This window comes from Centroberyx affinis, unplaced genomic scaffold (genome assembly GCF_046629955.1).
Source record: "Centroberyx affinis isolate AG114_WGS23_722 - 3 ecotype Tasmania unplaced genomic scaffold, CSIRO-AGI_Caff_v1 ptg003819l_1, whole genome shotgun sequence".
In the NCBI taxonomy this organism is placed as follows: Eukaryota; Metazoa; Chordata; class Actinopteri; order Beryciformes; family Berycidae; genus Centroberyx; species Centroberyx affinis.
This window is the reverse complement of record NW_027281680.1, coordinates 42,231-58,096: the sequence shown is the minus strand read 5'-3', so window position 1 is coordinate 58,096 and position 15,866 is coordinate 42,231. Positions and strand designations below refer to the sequence as shown.

The 15,866-nt window shown below is 43.6% G+C and overlaps 1 protein-coding gene across 1 annotated transcript; it reads left to right on the top strand.

Moving 5' to 3' along the window:
* Positions 1–2,028: 2,028 nt before the first annotated feature.
* On the top strand, positions 2,029–15,513 carry LOC139662502 (zinc fingers and homeoboxes protein 2-like). Its single transcript, XM_071541192.1, has 3 exons — positions 2,029–5,051; positions 7,445–7,658; positions 15,298–15,513. Exons 1-2 carry the CDS (start codon positions 2,029–2,031, stop codon positions 7,653–7,655), a joined length of 3,234 nt encoding a protein of 1,077 aa, XP_071397293.1. The 3' UTR covers positions 7,656–7,658; positions 15,298–15,513.
* Positions 15,514–15,866: the final 353 nt, after the last annotated feature.

Sequence of the window (15,866 nt, the reverse complement as noted above, 5' to 3'; positions counted from 1 at the left end):
TGGCACTCAAATCCATTGTAATTTTCGGGCGCGCCTCACTCGGAATAGTCAGCCAGACTAACTTGATTTTTAGCATATCGCCTTGGCTTTGTCAGCAAATGCCGTCATATACCAGGATCTGATGAAAGCAAGTCTGATGAAACTCTTGCGCTATGTAGGATGAGTGCCTACATAGAAACCTGGCTTTGGATGTTAAGAGGAAAGGGAGTTGTGGGTGAGAGCGGGCATGTCACCGAGGTTATCAAGAGAGAAACCTCCCGTCAGAGAAGTTTGCTTGAACTTGGCCCAAAATAACTCCAGAAAGCTCAAGAGTGATTATTCTGGCATACATGGATAAAAAAAAAAATCAACTTTATCACTCTTCCGTTTACTCTGTTTTGTTCCATGTTTCTCTCCCAGGCAAAGGTTGTCTCTCATGTGTCCTAGTAAACACGTACAGCACATTGCCGACATGCATTCCCCCATTTTTGGCCGTACCAAAGGTGAAGTGTGAATTGTATCTCAGTGAATATAAAACTATATATTCACCTATTGAAGAGTAGTGAGTGAAGTGCTGCTCATCCATTTTGCACAAAAACTATTACCTGAAGTTCATCATTCAATATACACTCACCGGCCACTTTATTAGATACACCTGCTCATTAACGCAAATAGCCTGCTCCTCCAAACAGCGAATCATGTGGCCACAACTCAATATATAAAGGACATGGTGAAGTGGTTTAGTTTGTTCGACCAAACATCAGAATGGGCGAGAGGCATGATCATGATCTAAGAGACTTTGAGCGGTTTGACAGTTGGTTCAGCATCTCAGAAACAGCTGCCATCCTGGGATTTTCACACTACAGTCTCTTGAGAGTTCACAGAGAACAGTGCGATAAACCCAAAAATATCCAGTGAGCAAAAAACAGCTTGTTAATGAGAGAGGTCAGAGATCAGAGCAGAATTGGCAGACTGGTTCAAACTATCAGAAAGGACACAAATGCTCCAGTAACAGTCTTTACAACAGTGGTGGTGTGCAGAATGGCAGCACAATTTGTTGGCCCTTATGATAAATAGGCTACAGCAACAGATGACCAGCCGCTACTTGATAGGTGTACCTTATAAAGTGGCCAGTGAGTGTATATTAACTGATGAAGAGTTCATTTCCAAAGTGCTACTCATCCATTTTGGACTAACACTATTACCTGAAGTTCATTATTCAATATCTAACTTAATGTATTTGAAGGAACCTTTGATCCAAAGCACCTCACATGACCGGAGTGTGTACATTTTCAGCATGGGTGACCCCAGTGGGAATGGAACCCCTAACTTTGGCAGGATTAGTGGATTAGTGCAGGATATCAAGACATAGAGGATGCAGTTTGTGAAAGTTTTATCATAGCCTACTTAACGTAACCATTATCTTTTGTGGTAATCGTTTCCTATCACTCACTTTGTAAGTGTAGAGTATCTCATTTTGGAACAAATCTCTTCACATATTTTCTCTTCACACTGTCATTGTCCCTGTTCTTTGTCTTCTCTGGGTGAATGAAGCATTGTGTCTTACACAGACAATATCAACATGACTTCTCCTCTGTGTTTTTCCAACATGTATTTTTCTCTGCTTTCTGTCCCCCCCCCACCCCCCGAGTGACTGAAGTGCAGCTCAGTGAACACAAACAATATTAACATGTAATTTTCTCTCTGTTTGTCTTTACCCAGCTTGAGCGCCGCTGCTATCTGTGATGCCCTCCCATGACGCCCAGGTCGGGAGCTGACGTTGCCAGTGAGCGGGAGACGCCACTGCACAACCGGTCCTGGGCCAGCGGCGTCAGCCGGTTCTCGCCCTCCCTCTCGCACACTGGAGACTCCCCCTCTGTCTCCCCACCTGCATCCTCCACCATCACCTCCGATCCGCCCCAGTAAGGCCCCCTCGAAAACGGACAGGCTGACGTCCTCGGCCAGCACCAGCAGCAGCCAAACACCACAATATCTTCAACGTAATCAGCAACACCAGCACCGCCATCGCCACCACCACCAGCAGCCGTCATGTCCAGTCGTAGGAAGTCCTCCACCCCCTGCATGGTGCGGGTCATCAGCGACCTGCCCGAAGAGCAAGGTGATCCGGAGGAAGTGATGGACGTGGAAATGTTAGCGGACAGTGGTTTAAGGGAGAGAGGGTCGTCGGAATCATGTGAATCTGCCGAGAAGAGCCAAAATCCCCAGCAGGATAATCCAGAGAATCCAGACCAGCAGATGTTTCCAAAACTAGTGGAAAACCAGAATCCAGAGCCATTAGAACAAGAAGAACAGTCAGGTAAAGAAGACCAAGACTCTGTCACCGAAGATATAGGAGGCAGAGAGGTGAAGGACAGGGAAGTGTCCAACTCTGAGACGGCTTCCCAGAAAAAGCAGCTCAGAGGCTACGAATGCAAATACTGCCCGTTTTCAACGCAGAACCTGAACGACTTCAAAGAGCACGTGGACTCCAGCCACCCTAATGTCATTCTCAATCCGCTGTACCTGTGTGCTGTCTGCAACTTCAGCACCAAGAAGTTTGACTCGCTCACAGAGCACAACGAGAGCCGGCACCCGGGCGAGACAAACTTCAAGTTCAAGAGGGTAAAAATGAACAATCAGACTATCTTGGAGCAGACAATCGAAGGCAAGGACAATTCAGTCGAATGCGTTTCGACAAATGAACAGGGTGAAAGCAACAACAGTGCAGGGTTTCCGTCTTGCATATCCACCACAGTGAAAACCCCGGATAATATCCAGTCACTCTACCAAGGGAGCGAACTGAAAAGTCAGCTGGACAGCCTGATTCAGAAGGATCAGATCACAGCAGTGAACATCAACGGAACAGTTATCATCCCCGAACCCACCATCCTCCAAGGGCTCTCCCATGTCACACCGTTGCTCCAGCGCCCACCCAACTTTAACTCCATACCAAAAATAGCTGTTCCCCTGAACACCACCAAATATAACCCTTCCCTGGACAACAACCTGACGCTGATCACCTCCTTCAACAAGTTTCCTTACCCGACGCACGCTGAGCTCTCGTGGCTGACCGCCGCCTCCAAGCACCCGGAGGAACAGATCAAAGTCTGGTTCACCACCCAGCGCCTGAAGCAAGGCATCACTTGGTCCCCGGAGGAGGTGGAGGAAGCCAGGAAGAAGATGTTCAACGGCTCCATCCCTCCCGCCCATCACACTTTCACCGTCCTGCCTACAAGCCCCATCTCTCAGCCGTCTGCCAAAGCCTCCCAGCACCCTATCGTCCACACCACAGTCGAGCACACAACTCATGTCAGGACAAGCACCTCCAATGGGTTAAGCGTAGTCACCACCACCACCAATTCTCCCACTGGAGTCACCATTGGCTCCAGCCACACCCTCAAACGATCCCTGCCGACTCACATGGCGACGATGTTCGGCCCGGAGTCAAAGCGGCCCATCATGGCAGTCGCCCCCCACTCCGGAGACCCTAAAGAGAAGGGCCTCATGGCTCCTCCTCCACCTCCTCCCCCCTTGAAAGACCGCCTCCCAATGGCTCCACCTCCGGTACCCATGGAGATGAAGAGACCTGTAGCACTTCCTCTGCTCACCACGGAGATGAAGAGGTCATCCGCTGCCGTGCCTTTAATGCCACCGCCATCATCATCGTTATCACCGTCTTTATCGTCCAAAGGGAAGTTACTGACATCGGCAATTCCGCAAAACAGCAAAATCAAGCCAGTGGTGTCAATGCCCTCCATAGTCTTTCCAGAGTCCTTAAGAAGGCATAATATATATCCCCCGCCTATTATTGCCCCTCCATTTAAGAACTACCTTATTCCTCATCCTACGTCCATCACTTCCAAAGAAAAGCACCCCATCACCCATGCTTTGTTAGCACCAGATTTGAAGCTGCCGAACTCTCCCCCTCTCATCGGCCCACAGATCAGGAGGCCAACCATCATCCAGTCCGTTCGCGCCCCGGCGAAAGCCCCGTCCCAGATTCTAGGGTTCCCCTCTGATGGCAAGAAGTTGAAAGAGCAGCAAGGAGTGGAACTGAAAGCCAGCTATCCCAGAGGAGACAGAGCACTCACTCCTCTGTCCGAGGCCAATGGCATGTCACGCACAGACGCCAAATGGTCCCGCGATCAGACCTCCCCTGCCCACAACAACGGGGTCATACAGTTGGATGGCAGCGAGCCACCAGCAGTGCTGAAGCACGAGCACAAACTGAAGTCATCGGTCCCGACCCAGTTCCCCCTGCTGGAGAGGATGAAAGGAAAGTCAGCGGAGCAGCTGAAGATCCTGGAGGAGAACTTCCTGCGGAACAGCTTCCCCACGCACAGCGATGTGGATAATCTGGCAGCCACCACCCGCCTGTCTCACCAGGAAATTGACAGCTGGTTCCTGGAGCGCCGCGCACTCCGCGACAACCTGGAGCAAGCGCTGCTCAACTCCATGGGCACCAAGAGGATTAGCGCCAGTGGCATCGGTGCCGTAGTGGAGAAACGACTACATCATCAACAGCAGCATCAGCAACACCAAATTCTACAGCTTAATGGGATTCACAAACCAAGCACCGGCGGGGGCCATCTTAAAAGCCCTCCTCCACCTCCCTCCATGTTGCCCATCGTTGCCCCCTCCATCCCCAACCCAACTTCCTGCTCAGTGCCTCCAGACAGCCGATCCCTGGCACTCCTCAAGGACGATTTTGCTCAAACCCGGTGGCCTTCCCCTGAGGAGTTCAGCCAGCTGGAGGCTCGGACGGGTCTGCCGCGCACCGACCTCGTCCGCTGGTTCAACGACAGCCGCTCAGCGCTCAAGAGCAGCAGCGTGGAGCTGACAGAACTGTTTCACAACAGCAACGCCGGCGGGGTGAACGGCGGGCAGGGGGCGCCGGTGAGCTCCCCCGAAAACGCTCCCGGCATCATCCAGCGCTGCCAGGAAGGAGGCGTAACACACAACAACAGCAGCAGTAAGGTGCTGGAGGCTGATCTGGGCCGGCTAATGGAGCAGCGCGCCAACAGCCTCAGCAGTCAACAGCACCAGGAGCTCCAAGACTGGTTCAGCGGCAGGTAGCGTATTAGAACGGATTTAAGATTCTATATGTATTTTTTTGCCATGCTTTATGCCATTCGGTGGCCATTGTTGTTCAAAGCACCTTAGAGCAGTGCTTCTCAACCTGGGGGTTGGGACCTCCCAGGGGGTCACAGGATAATTTTGGGGGGTCGCAACATGATTTTTGGAAAAAACATTTCTACTATACAATTTTATTACCATGTCTATTTCTTTAGGATTTTTCTAATTTTTGCTTTTATCTTGTGAAATGCTGAATATTTTTCAGTCTCTAGGCCTTCCCTTTAATAAGTCCTAATAACTTCCTTTTTATAATTAATCAACTGAAACAACCTGAAACTAGAAGGGTACTCGGAGAGCGCAGACCTCCACCAAGGCCAATAGTCCAGTCTGCTACGATGCGCTATGCATCGTAGCTATGCAAATTTTGTGAGTCGGATCCGGATCCGCTCCAAAATTTAATGGTTCTTCCTTGGCCCATGATACACCCTTCCACGAAGTTTCATGAAAATCAGGCCAGTAGTTTTTCCGTAATCCTGCTAACAGACAAACAAACAAGCAAACAAACAAACAAACGGCACTGAAAACATAACCTCCTTGGCGGAGGTAAAAAGGAAAATCATTCTTTGGTTGAACTGTTCACCACCTGTGACAGGGGGTCGCGAGTAGGTACTGCTTCGCTTTAAGGGGTCACGAGCCAAAAACTGCTTTGGAGTACCATTAGTGCAGACATTTTAGTTTGAATGGTCCCAGTGGGAAAACAAACCCCTCCCCCTGGTTAGTGCCATGCTTTATCCACTGTGATTGGTATAGATTTAATGAGGGAAACCAATAAGGGATAATGGCTTTTACCTGGATTCACCTCATCAGTGTACTTGATGAAAAGAGTAAGCGTCCCTAATATTTTGTACATTCAGTGTACATTGAGCTACACAGGAAATTGAACTACTAACCCTGGCTGTGTCAGCACCATGCTCTACCCATTAAGCTGCACAGGACACCGCACCTTCTCTGGAGACCTACATGTCCAAAATAAATCTTCTTTACTCGTTATGTGATGTGGCAGGTATGCTTATATTGCCAAATTTATACTGTTTTCAAGACATTAACCTACAACCCTACTGTATTTCATTTAGTCTACCTTTCATTCCAGGGAGCTGGGGCGTGTTTGGCAAAATAACATAGCCATTAGGTTGGATACCAATATCTCCACAATAATTTGGGGAAGCATTTTATTCTTCCCATGAGCCAGCTTTGAGTCCAGGCTCAGTCTTTGGAAAGCACCGCTGTATTAAACCGGCGCTTTGCAATTCTTCTGGCTCCTGCTGTTTTTATAAGCTCCACACACAGCCAAGTCCACTCTACCATTTGCAATGTACAGCCAGCAGCAGAAGTAATGGGTCGGTGATGCAAAGTTATAGGATAGGGTCACATTTCTAGTCACATTTCTCATTTCACATGCCTAAAATTTAAAGACAGGGTTGGGGCCATTCATGATCTGAATTGAGAACGAAGAAAGAAATTGGAATTGCACCCAGAATTGAATTCCATTAAATTCCATGAAATTCCACTTCTAAGATTGTCTTGACTCGCTAAACATTATAAATCAAACGGTAACACTTTACAATAAGGGTCACTAAGTTAAGGGTTAGTTAATGCTTAATAAGGGTTAGTTAATGCTTAATAAGCATTAACTAACCCTTAATTAGCAGTTAACTAATGTGTAATTTATTAATGGTGTTCATGTTAACTAAGGTATTAATTTATACATTATTTAATAGTTTATAGATGACTATTAAATAATGTATAAATTAACACCTTAGTTAACATGAACACCATTAGTAAATGATTACCAGACACATTAGTTAACTGTTAATTAATGCTTAATAAGCATTAGTTAACCCTTAACAAAGTGACCCTTATTGTAAAGCGTTACCAATCAAACATTATGAATCAAATAAGACAGTTCAACAAATCATATACATTCAATCATAATGTATGGATTACCATGTTCTGAATCAAATACCACCTGAAGGGTCCCTTTCCTGATAGTCAGTATTGATAATATATAACACTATGTGTAATCTCAGATACTGTATGTGGTAAGAAAAAACAAAAAACATGGAATTTAACAGAAATTCATTGAATTAAATTCAACTTCCTCAAATGCCAATACTATTGCCTGTAGGTTCTTTCAAATTCCAATTCCAGTTCCTCAGTTGAATTGACCCCAAACCCTGGTGTAAGACTTTAAAGGCTTTCACTCTGAAACTTTCACAACAGCTAAAAGAGCTAACTTTATTCCACTGTTTCTATACTTGCACAATTGCATTTTCATATTTCTGATGGCTATGAAACATCAAGTAAACTCTGACTTGGAATGGTTTAACAGGCTGAGGCAGCAGAATGCAGCAGAGTTGAAGAACGGGGGACAGAACGGAGGAGTCGGAGCAGGAGGAGGAGGAGGAGGAGGAGGAGGAGGAGCGGGCCGGGACATGTTCGGGAGCTGGCTGGAGGACGGACACTCGAGGAGAGGAAGGGAGCTGCTCCTGGACCGGGAGAAGAAGATGGCGGAGGACACATCTGGGAGGCTGACTGGATAAATGGTGAGGAAACATGAAGGAAAGGATGTTGAAGGATGCTGAACTCTGGTAGTGTCTTGGGTTGTGTCTCTTCCTCCATGATAAAACCCAAAATCAGTGATTCTGTGATCTGTTGCTCCGGTAGAGAAGACTGGAGAATTTTGTTTTTTTCTCTTTCCATTCACTGCCATTGTCTGGAGGAACAGTCTGAAAATCACACTTCTAGCACATAAAGGAACGCAGACAAAGCAGATTCTGCCAATATATAAAACAAAATGAATCCTGTTGCTTATTTGTGTTTAAGTGAATGGCTTTCTTTATGTTTATTAAACAAAAAAAAGTGAGAGACTGGCTTTTGGCAGAATCTGCTTTGTGAAACTCTGTCTCCCACTTTTTTTCCGCCTATTCACAAGTATTGCTAAACGTATTATTCTCTTCATTCCATCGGTATAAGTTTCCTCCGACCGGATTCCGATGTTATACTTGTTCAGTAAACATAAAGAAAGCAGTTTGGTTTGCTTTCACAGGGCCAGACGCAGCCACAATGGCATATCCGCAAGAAGCTGCCGGTTCTTTTGTGTGGTATCATGGTGTGTTGCTGGGGTTAAATGCTTTTCACCACCTGTCCTTGGACAAGTGTGGTACACTTCCACTGAATATACAAAGCAGGTCGAAGCTATGGCATTAATGTATTTTAACATGAATTCCTCCCAGTGTAAGAATGAATTCTTAAAAAATACATATTTACGTTCCAGGCTTTTAGCTGACACTCTCATTCAGAGCGACTTCCATTGAGTGCAAGGGAAGAATAGGCTTTATTTTCTAGATTACATGCATTACAAATAACGGTAAGGGTGAAATCCATAGTGCAATTATTCCTGAGTTTGTGTGACCTTAGAATATGAACTTCACATGAGAGAGAAATGCAAGGAAAATAACTAAAATAAGAGCTAAGGAGAGAGATGGAAGGGACTGGTTTTGTTGGAGTGAGTTGAGAGGCTGGTCTGTGATGGAAGACGGGGAGTGGTTCTGCTTTTCTGACTGGACTGGGAAGATCAAAATGTAGAAGAACTCATTCACTCTTTCCCCAGACCTTTGCCCTTGAACCTAGACTTATTAAAACATTTTAGTAATCTGTGCTAAAAAACCTTTCAACCAATAGCTAACATTCTCTGTGGTTAGGACCCGCCTCCTGTCAATCACAGCCCAGTCAAGCCACCAGACAAACCAAAGCGAGACTAGCTATACCTGACCAGCTACAGTCTGGACAATTAAATAGAACATAAAGCTTGATTATACAAAGTTACAGCTTAGAATTGCTTCCCTCTTCTTAATAATAATAATAAACTTTATTTGTATAGCACCTTTTATACAAGAAATGTAGCTCAAAGTGCTTTACAACAAAGAAATTACATGCACCAAGTGCTTCACATAAAACTTGATAATAATAGTAAAAATAGGGTAAAGATGAGATTAGAATACATAGAATACATCTTCACATGAAAATAGACATAGAATGAGCATAAAAACAGGGATAGAATGCCATAATTAATGTAAAATAACATGGAGAATAAAACCCACTTGACAATAATAGTAAAAATAAGATAAAAATGAGGAATGCATAACATAAGATGGAAAATAAAACCCACTGAATAATAATAATAAAAATAAAGTTCAAAATTACAGTACATAGAATGCATAAAATCAAGTAAAATACAACATTTTAAAAGAAGTGCAGCAGTGCATAAGTGTGAATATATTTAAAATATATATATACACTATATTTTAGATTTAAAATATATATATACTAAAAACTGACTAAGTTGAGGGAAAAACAGCGAATCTCACAACGTGATAAAAGCTGGAAAACGATGATGTAAAATACTAAGGAAAAGCTTCTTGGGCACAAATTTGGGCTTATGATCAAATCCGAGCCGAAGTATTTCAAAAGCCCAAACTATTTTCCGTCATTATCTTATGTACGGATGCTATGGACATCATTTCCATTTGATTTTTTTTCCCATTTTTTGAAACGATCCCTCGACAGAATCTAGTATTAAGCCGATAACATTTGCATAGCTGAGGTTCTGGGTTGCTGGTTCTAGAAAGAGTTGATCCATTTAACTCGGTGGACGGCCCCCTCCCTCACAGTGTGTTGATTAAGCCAATACTGCGATCCCAGGCAACAAACAAAACAACTCCAGCCAGTGAGCCGCTGTGTGTGTAGCTGTGTGAGTTTTGGCTAATATTGCTTAGCAACAAATACTAAGTTCCAGGAAATAAAAAAAAATGATTCATTGGAGGCTTAAAATAGCTCCAGACCCCCTAGTGTGGTCAAGTTTGATAGATAAAAGGCTCTGCCTGAGGCGAGGTGTGACGACAGCGTCTGCTGCCGCTTCCACTGTCTGCACTGACAGCAGAGTGAAAGTTTCGACATTTCTACATGCTTTTTACTCATCTAAAAAGAATCAGACCCCGCTCAAATGATCTTCCTCGAGTAAAAAAAACGCCCGTAAACAAGATGAAAACTTTTTCACCGGAAGAATCGTCCACTTTGGAGAGGCGCTCAGCACCTCTGGGAATGCCTTGAAATAAACACCAAAAAAAATCAGAAAGCGACGGGTAACATTTCAACTTCAACGCCCCGGAAGAAGTTGTAGGTTTTGTAGATAAAAAAGCGTCCTGTCAGGATGAAAACGGTATCTACTGCTGCTTCTTGCTAGACATTCATTGTGTTGTTGAGGGACAGAACAAGACCAGACAGAGGAACTACAGAGCGAAGTCAGCGTTAACATGGAGGTCTGAAGCCTGACTCTACAGCTCCCACGGTGCTATCTGGCACTTTCATAACAGCAGGGTTCCTACGCAGGTCTGGAAAAGTATTAAAAATGAATTTGATCATTTCCAGGTCTTGAATAGTTTGGGAATTTGAAAAAAAAAAATGTCTGGAAAAGTATGGAAAATGTTGCGGTTCAGGTCCGATACACACATAATTCTAGCTTTTATGTTGTTGCAGACCCACTTTGAGTCCACAGTTTGTGTTGATGTGAAGAATAATGTTCAGATAGAGGGACGCTCTTATTACCCAGCCGCTGTCAGCATGCATTATATCAAATACAGACCAAAATCAAATCCAGAACATAGGGTCTGGGAAAAATATGCAATTTTAAAATGGAAACCGAGTAGGAACCCTGCCAATCATCTCACATATTCTGATATTTGTCGCTGTGAAGAACAATCTTCATCTATACAGTGATATGACCTAGTTAGCAGGGGCAAGATGTCTGTCTGTGTAAATCATATTGAACACAAGACAAAATCTTCAAAACAAATCAAGGTCTGGGAAAAAGCATAGAATTTTTTAATTGAAAATGTGTAGGAACCCTGTAATAGATACTGAGCAGAAATACTGTAACAGCTCATCTGTCTTCTGAACTACAGTATGGAAGTTCATTTAAGACGGAAGGAAAGGACCGATGAGCAAACACAGTATATTTACATAGTAATTATTCAGTAACGATTGCACAACTTACTTCATTCATGTAATACTGTTATCATGCTAATAATGACTCGCTATCGCCAGAAGTTATCAGCATTATATCAGCATTATAATAACAAATAGTTAGTCGTTATTACCAGAGATTGCCAGTTACTTTCTGATCATTTCTATGTAATTACACAGTAATTACTCTGTAATTTGTGTACCGTAATGTAAAGTGCTACCGAAATTTCAGAGCGTGTGTGTGTGTGTGTGTGTGTGTGTGTGTGTGTGTGTGGTTACAGTACATGTGACATGTTAATGAGCTGGATGGTAAATTAACACCAGCCGCTATGTAAATGACGTCCGATTTCTATTCTAAAAATCACTTTGGCTCGTACTCAGACACACGACATTTTGAATACACGGTACGTACCGCAATCTACGAAAGCCCTGAGAGGCAAGAGGAAATAAAGCTGAATCCTCTCATGGGATGCGATTATCTGAGTGCCGTTGAATTAGTTTTCTCCCATGTTTATCTCAGTGTGATGACTTAAGAACAAGAGGATGTAGAAGTTTTGCCAGGATCCTTTTCTAATTTCTACCAATTTGTTTTTCTTCTGTTTTTATCTGAACATATTGACTTAGGAACAGGCGAAACAAACTTTACCAGGATCCTTTTTTCTAACTTCTACCATTTTCCCCCTCCTGCTTTTATCTAAATATATAGAGATAATCTGTTATCTCAATATGAGATAAAAACCGGAGACAAAAACATAGAGCTGGATCCCCAAGAGAATCCCAATTTTTTTTTGATTCTGTTGCCTCTCAGCATTTCCATATCAGCCTGCTGAGCAGCAGTCCGTCCTGGACCAAACAGTATTAGCAAATACTCATTTTGTTTGTTTGTTTGTTTTAACCTCCTTCGCTGCCAGATGGGTGGGGTTTGCCATATTGAGAGCCAGTAAGTTAAAACAGTCGCTGTAAAGTATTTGAAAGTAAATTTAGCATTTGTCTGTGTGATTGACAACTCACCCGACACTATAGACTGGTCTGATGCGGTTAAGCCCCTCCCATCTGGTCCCCAAGGTAGATTACATCAAACATCAAGAATTCTTTGCAGTCTCTATTCAACCCGGGTCTGCTGAGAATCCTGGCTTTTGAGGTAAAATGCAAGATATTGAATAGGACTTTGTTGTGTATAGATGTGATTTAATGAAAGCCAGTTTTGTGTGTGTGTGTACGTTGTGTGTATGTTGTGTGTGTGTGTGTGTGTGTGTGTGTGTGTGTGTGTGAGCGCTAGACCTCAGATCACCACGCCAACCTTGTCTTTTGCCAAAACCTCAAAGATCAAATTCATGTGAAAGGGAAGAAGGTTCCCACGCGCTCTTTTCAACTCTGCACTTCTTTTATTTTTTTTATTTCGCCAAACACAAAATGCATTTTTACGTTGTGTACTTTGGATTGGATTTTTGAGGCTTGCCTCCCCGCGCCACAGATAAATAGGATGCAGGAGTGTGTGTGTGTGTGTGTGTGTGTGTGTGTAATTGCTTGTTTTATTGAACTGTTCTGTGGCCCTTGTGTAATCACATGTAGACTCTGTGCTACAATACGATGCGTTTTCTCCTCTACTCGGACGCCTGGTTTCTTAACTCACAATGAGTGCAACAGTAAAATAGACTTAAAAAAATTCTACATCACTATTTTTATAAGCAGCCAACAGTGCAGAGGTCAAAGGTCAGAGCTGCAGCACCCAGAAAAAAAACCACTTATGCTAGAAAGGTCTTGTATGATGTCAGGTTTTTTAGTACCCAGCTTGTCTGTGTGTTTGTACAATGGAGGATCCTTGTGTGTGTGTGTGTGTGTGTGTGTGTGTGTGTGTGTGTGTGTGTGTTGCCGTCCATTGTCCCGCCTCTCTAATCGCAGCAACTCCAGGCCTCATTTAATCACGTCTGCACAATACACAACTTTAACACAATTTTCCCTCTTATATGGAATTAGGAGAGAGCGAGGCAAGGCGCGGCATCCCATAATAACCGTCAAGAGATGTCGCTTAGAGATGAAGAGTTAATTTCCACAATATTACATTATGTATCTGTGACGTCACTCAGTATCTCTGGAATACAGAGGCACCAGGCACTAAAACAGTCTCTTAGGTCACCGACTATTCTTCAACAACTACCATCATTTATTTTAATTTGGTGCCATCACTTAGTTTGTAAGAGTAGGTTTAGCTTTTTTTTTTTTTTTTATCAAATGGCAAATATTTAATACGGGATTTCCAGGTTTGAAAAGACTGGAAATGTTTCGGAAAATTAATTTCCAAGATTAGATCAGATTGGTGATAGCACCGAAAAAAGTTTGAAAAAGTATGGAAAAAATATTGTTTTACTGTCCCAATATGTACATACGGGGTTTTAGACCCCCATAATCTCGCATATTCCACTGTTTGTTGCTGTGGAGATGAATCTTCTCCAGCGGGCTTTCAGTTGACGTGGTACACTCTTGGGCGGCCATATTGGAGGTCCACAACTTTGCGGTTGCATTTCTAAACGTACAACTGATCATTTCATCACTGATCCATCTGATCGATTTAGTGTTTAGATAATGTCAGCTTGTTAGCTAGCTAACCATAGCATCTGGTCAGCTAACCATCACTGTCTTGTTGTTAACACATCTGATTAGCACACTAGCTAACGTAGCTAGCAGCAGCTAGCGTTAGCATGTTCACATTAACATCAGTGTGTTTGCTGGCTAGTTAGCTAGCTAACAGTTTGTTCAGGTTAACTGAGCTGACTCTTCTCAAGCTACAACTCTTCATGTTTTGGAGTAGAGACTAGGGCTAAAGACAAGACAGTTTACTGTGTCACAGTAACCTACATTTGGAAACAAATCCACCTTATCACACTATTCACTTTTACTGAGAACGTTACTGAATGGATCTACAGCCACACCACAACAAGCTAAAGTTCAATACTTTATTGCCAAGTCAACACAGTTGATAGGAATTTGCCTCAGTGCAGCTCTTAAGAACAGACAAAACACATAAGTAAATAAAATATATAAAATAAGAACGGCAAAAACAGTTATCATATTTATACATTCAAACATACATAATATGATAAAGTCCTAAAGTGCTTTGTGCTGCTACATTCATTTTAAAGTGCTTGCTGCCTTGTGCTGCTACCTACCTGCATGTTGGCTAGTGTTTGCTCTACTGCTAGTGTTTGTGCGTCAGAGTCCAAGTAACGAACAGCCTCAGGATATGTACTGTTCCTGAGGCGAGATGTCCTGCACCTAAGACTCTGCCCCCCCCCCCCTTCTGGAGGGGGGGAGGGGGGGGGGGGCTGCTCTCTGTTTCTAGCTGCTTGGTAGAGATGGAGGACCGGTTCTCCGCTGGTCCTCCATGTTGGCACCAGACGTGTTCGCAACTGTAAAGCCTCTATAGAGTAATGTGGCATGGTTAACAGGGGAAAGACGACTATCTGCAGAAATCATACTGAACACCGAAATCTTCGAGTCAAATAAAAAATAAAAAAACGGAATAAATCTTGAATTTTTAAACTGAAACCCGGGGGTTCAGACCCTGGAACTAAACTGTTGGTATGCGAACAGTCAGCGTCGGGACGAGCTGAAGCTGCTCTCTTGTTTTTCGGGCTGTTGTGTGGTTTGTATGTATAATGGAGGATCCGTCAGCGTGTGTGTGTGTGTGTGTGTGTGTGTGTGTGTGTGTGTGTTACCACCCATTGTCCTGTTTCTCTAATCACGGCAACTGCGGGCCTCATTTAATCACATCCACACAATACACAACTTTAACACAATTTCCCTCTTACATGGATTAGGAGCGCGCGGCCGGCCAGCCAGGTCTCTTGTCTGTGAGAAGCTGTATTTCACAACGTGTCCCAGTTCCCAGCAGCGCCAGGCGACCAGGAACACCGGCTCCTGGCACAACAATTGCTTTTTAATCCCCCCTCTTTTTTTTTTCTTTTTTCTATTTCTTTTCTTTTTTTTTTTTTTTTTTAGGAATGATCTGAGCTCTTGTGAAACTGACATTTCTCTCGTGTAAAAAAAAAACAAAACGTTTGACGACAGTTTTTAATGCATATTTTTCACCCCTTTCTCTCTCTCTCTCTCTCTCTCTTTCTCGTTCTCTCTCTCTCTCTCTCTCTCTCCTGTCCCTTGCAGGTGCGAATAGGATTTGCCGCCGTCGCTGCTGTCAGAAACATACAGGAGGAAGGAAGGAGAGATAGACGAGGAACGGAGGAATGGAGGAATGGAGGAAAACAGAATGGAAGAAAAGAGTTTTTTTTTAATCATCAGATATTTTTCTTTCTTTTTTTTTTTTTTTTTACCGATTTTTATCTCTTGATTGTCGCATCCCAGATCACGCACAACATTTTCCTCAATCATGTCGGAGGTGTAATCTTGTCAGCCTTCTCCCCCCTCCCCCCCCCCCCTGAAATGACCCGTCGCCCCGTCTCACACGATGAGTTGAAATGACAAAAGACAGGGCTCTAGTTTTTATTTCTTTTTTTTTCCAAGGCATAAACATGCTCTTAAATTGAAATTTGAAGAGTGTAGGAGAGGAATTCAGGGGCACGATCTGTGAAAATAATTGAAAATGCCCTCCCCCGACTATGAATCTCAAGTATTTTTCACAGTCGTATGAATTTTAAGGAGCATTAGAACATTAGAACGGATCTTCACCTAGTTTATCCACAGGCAAGGCACAGCATAATAACTATCAGAGATGG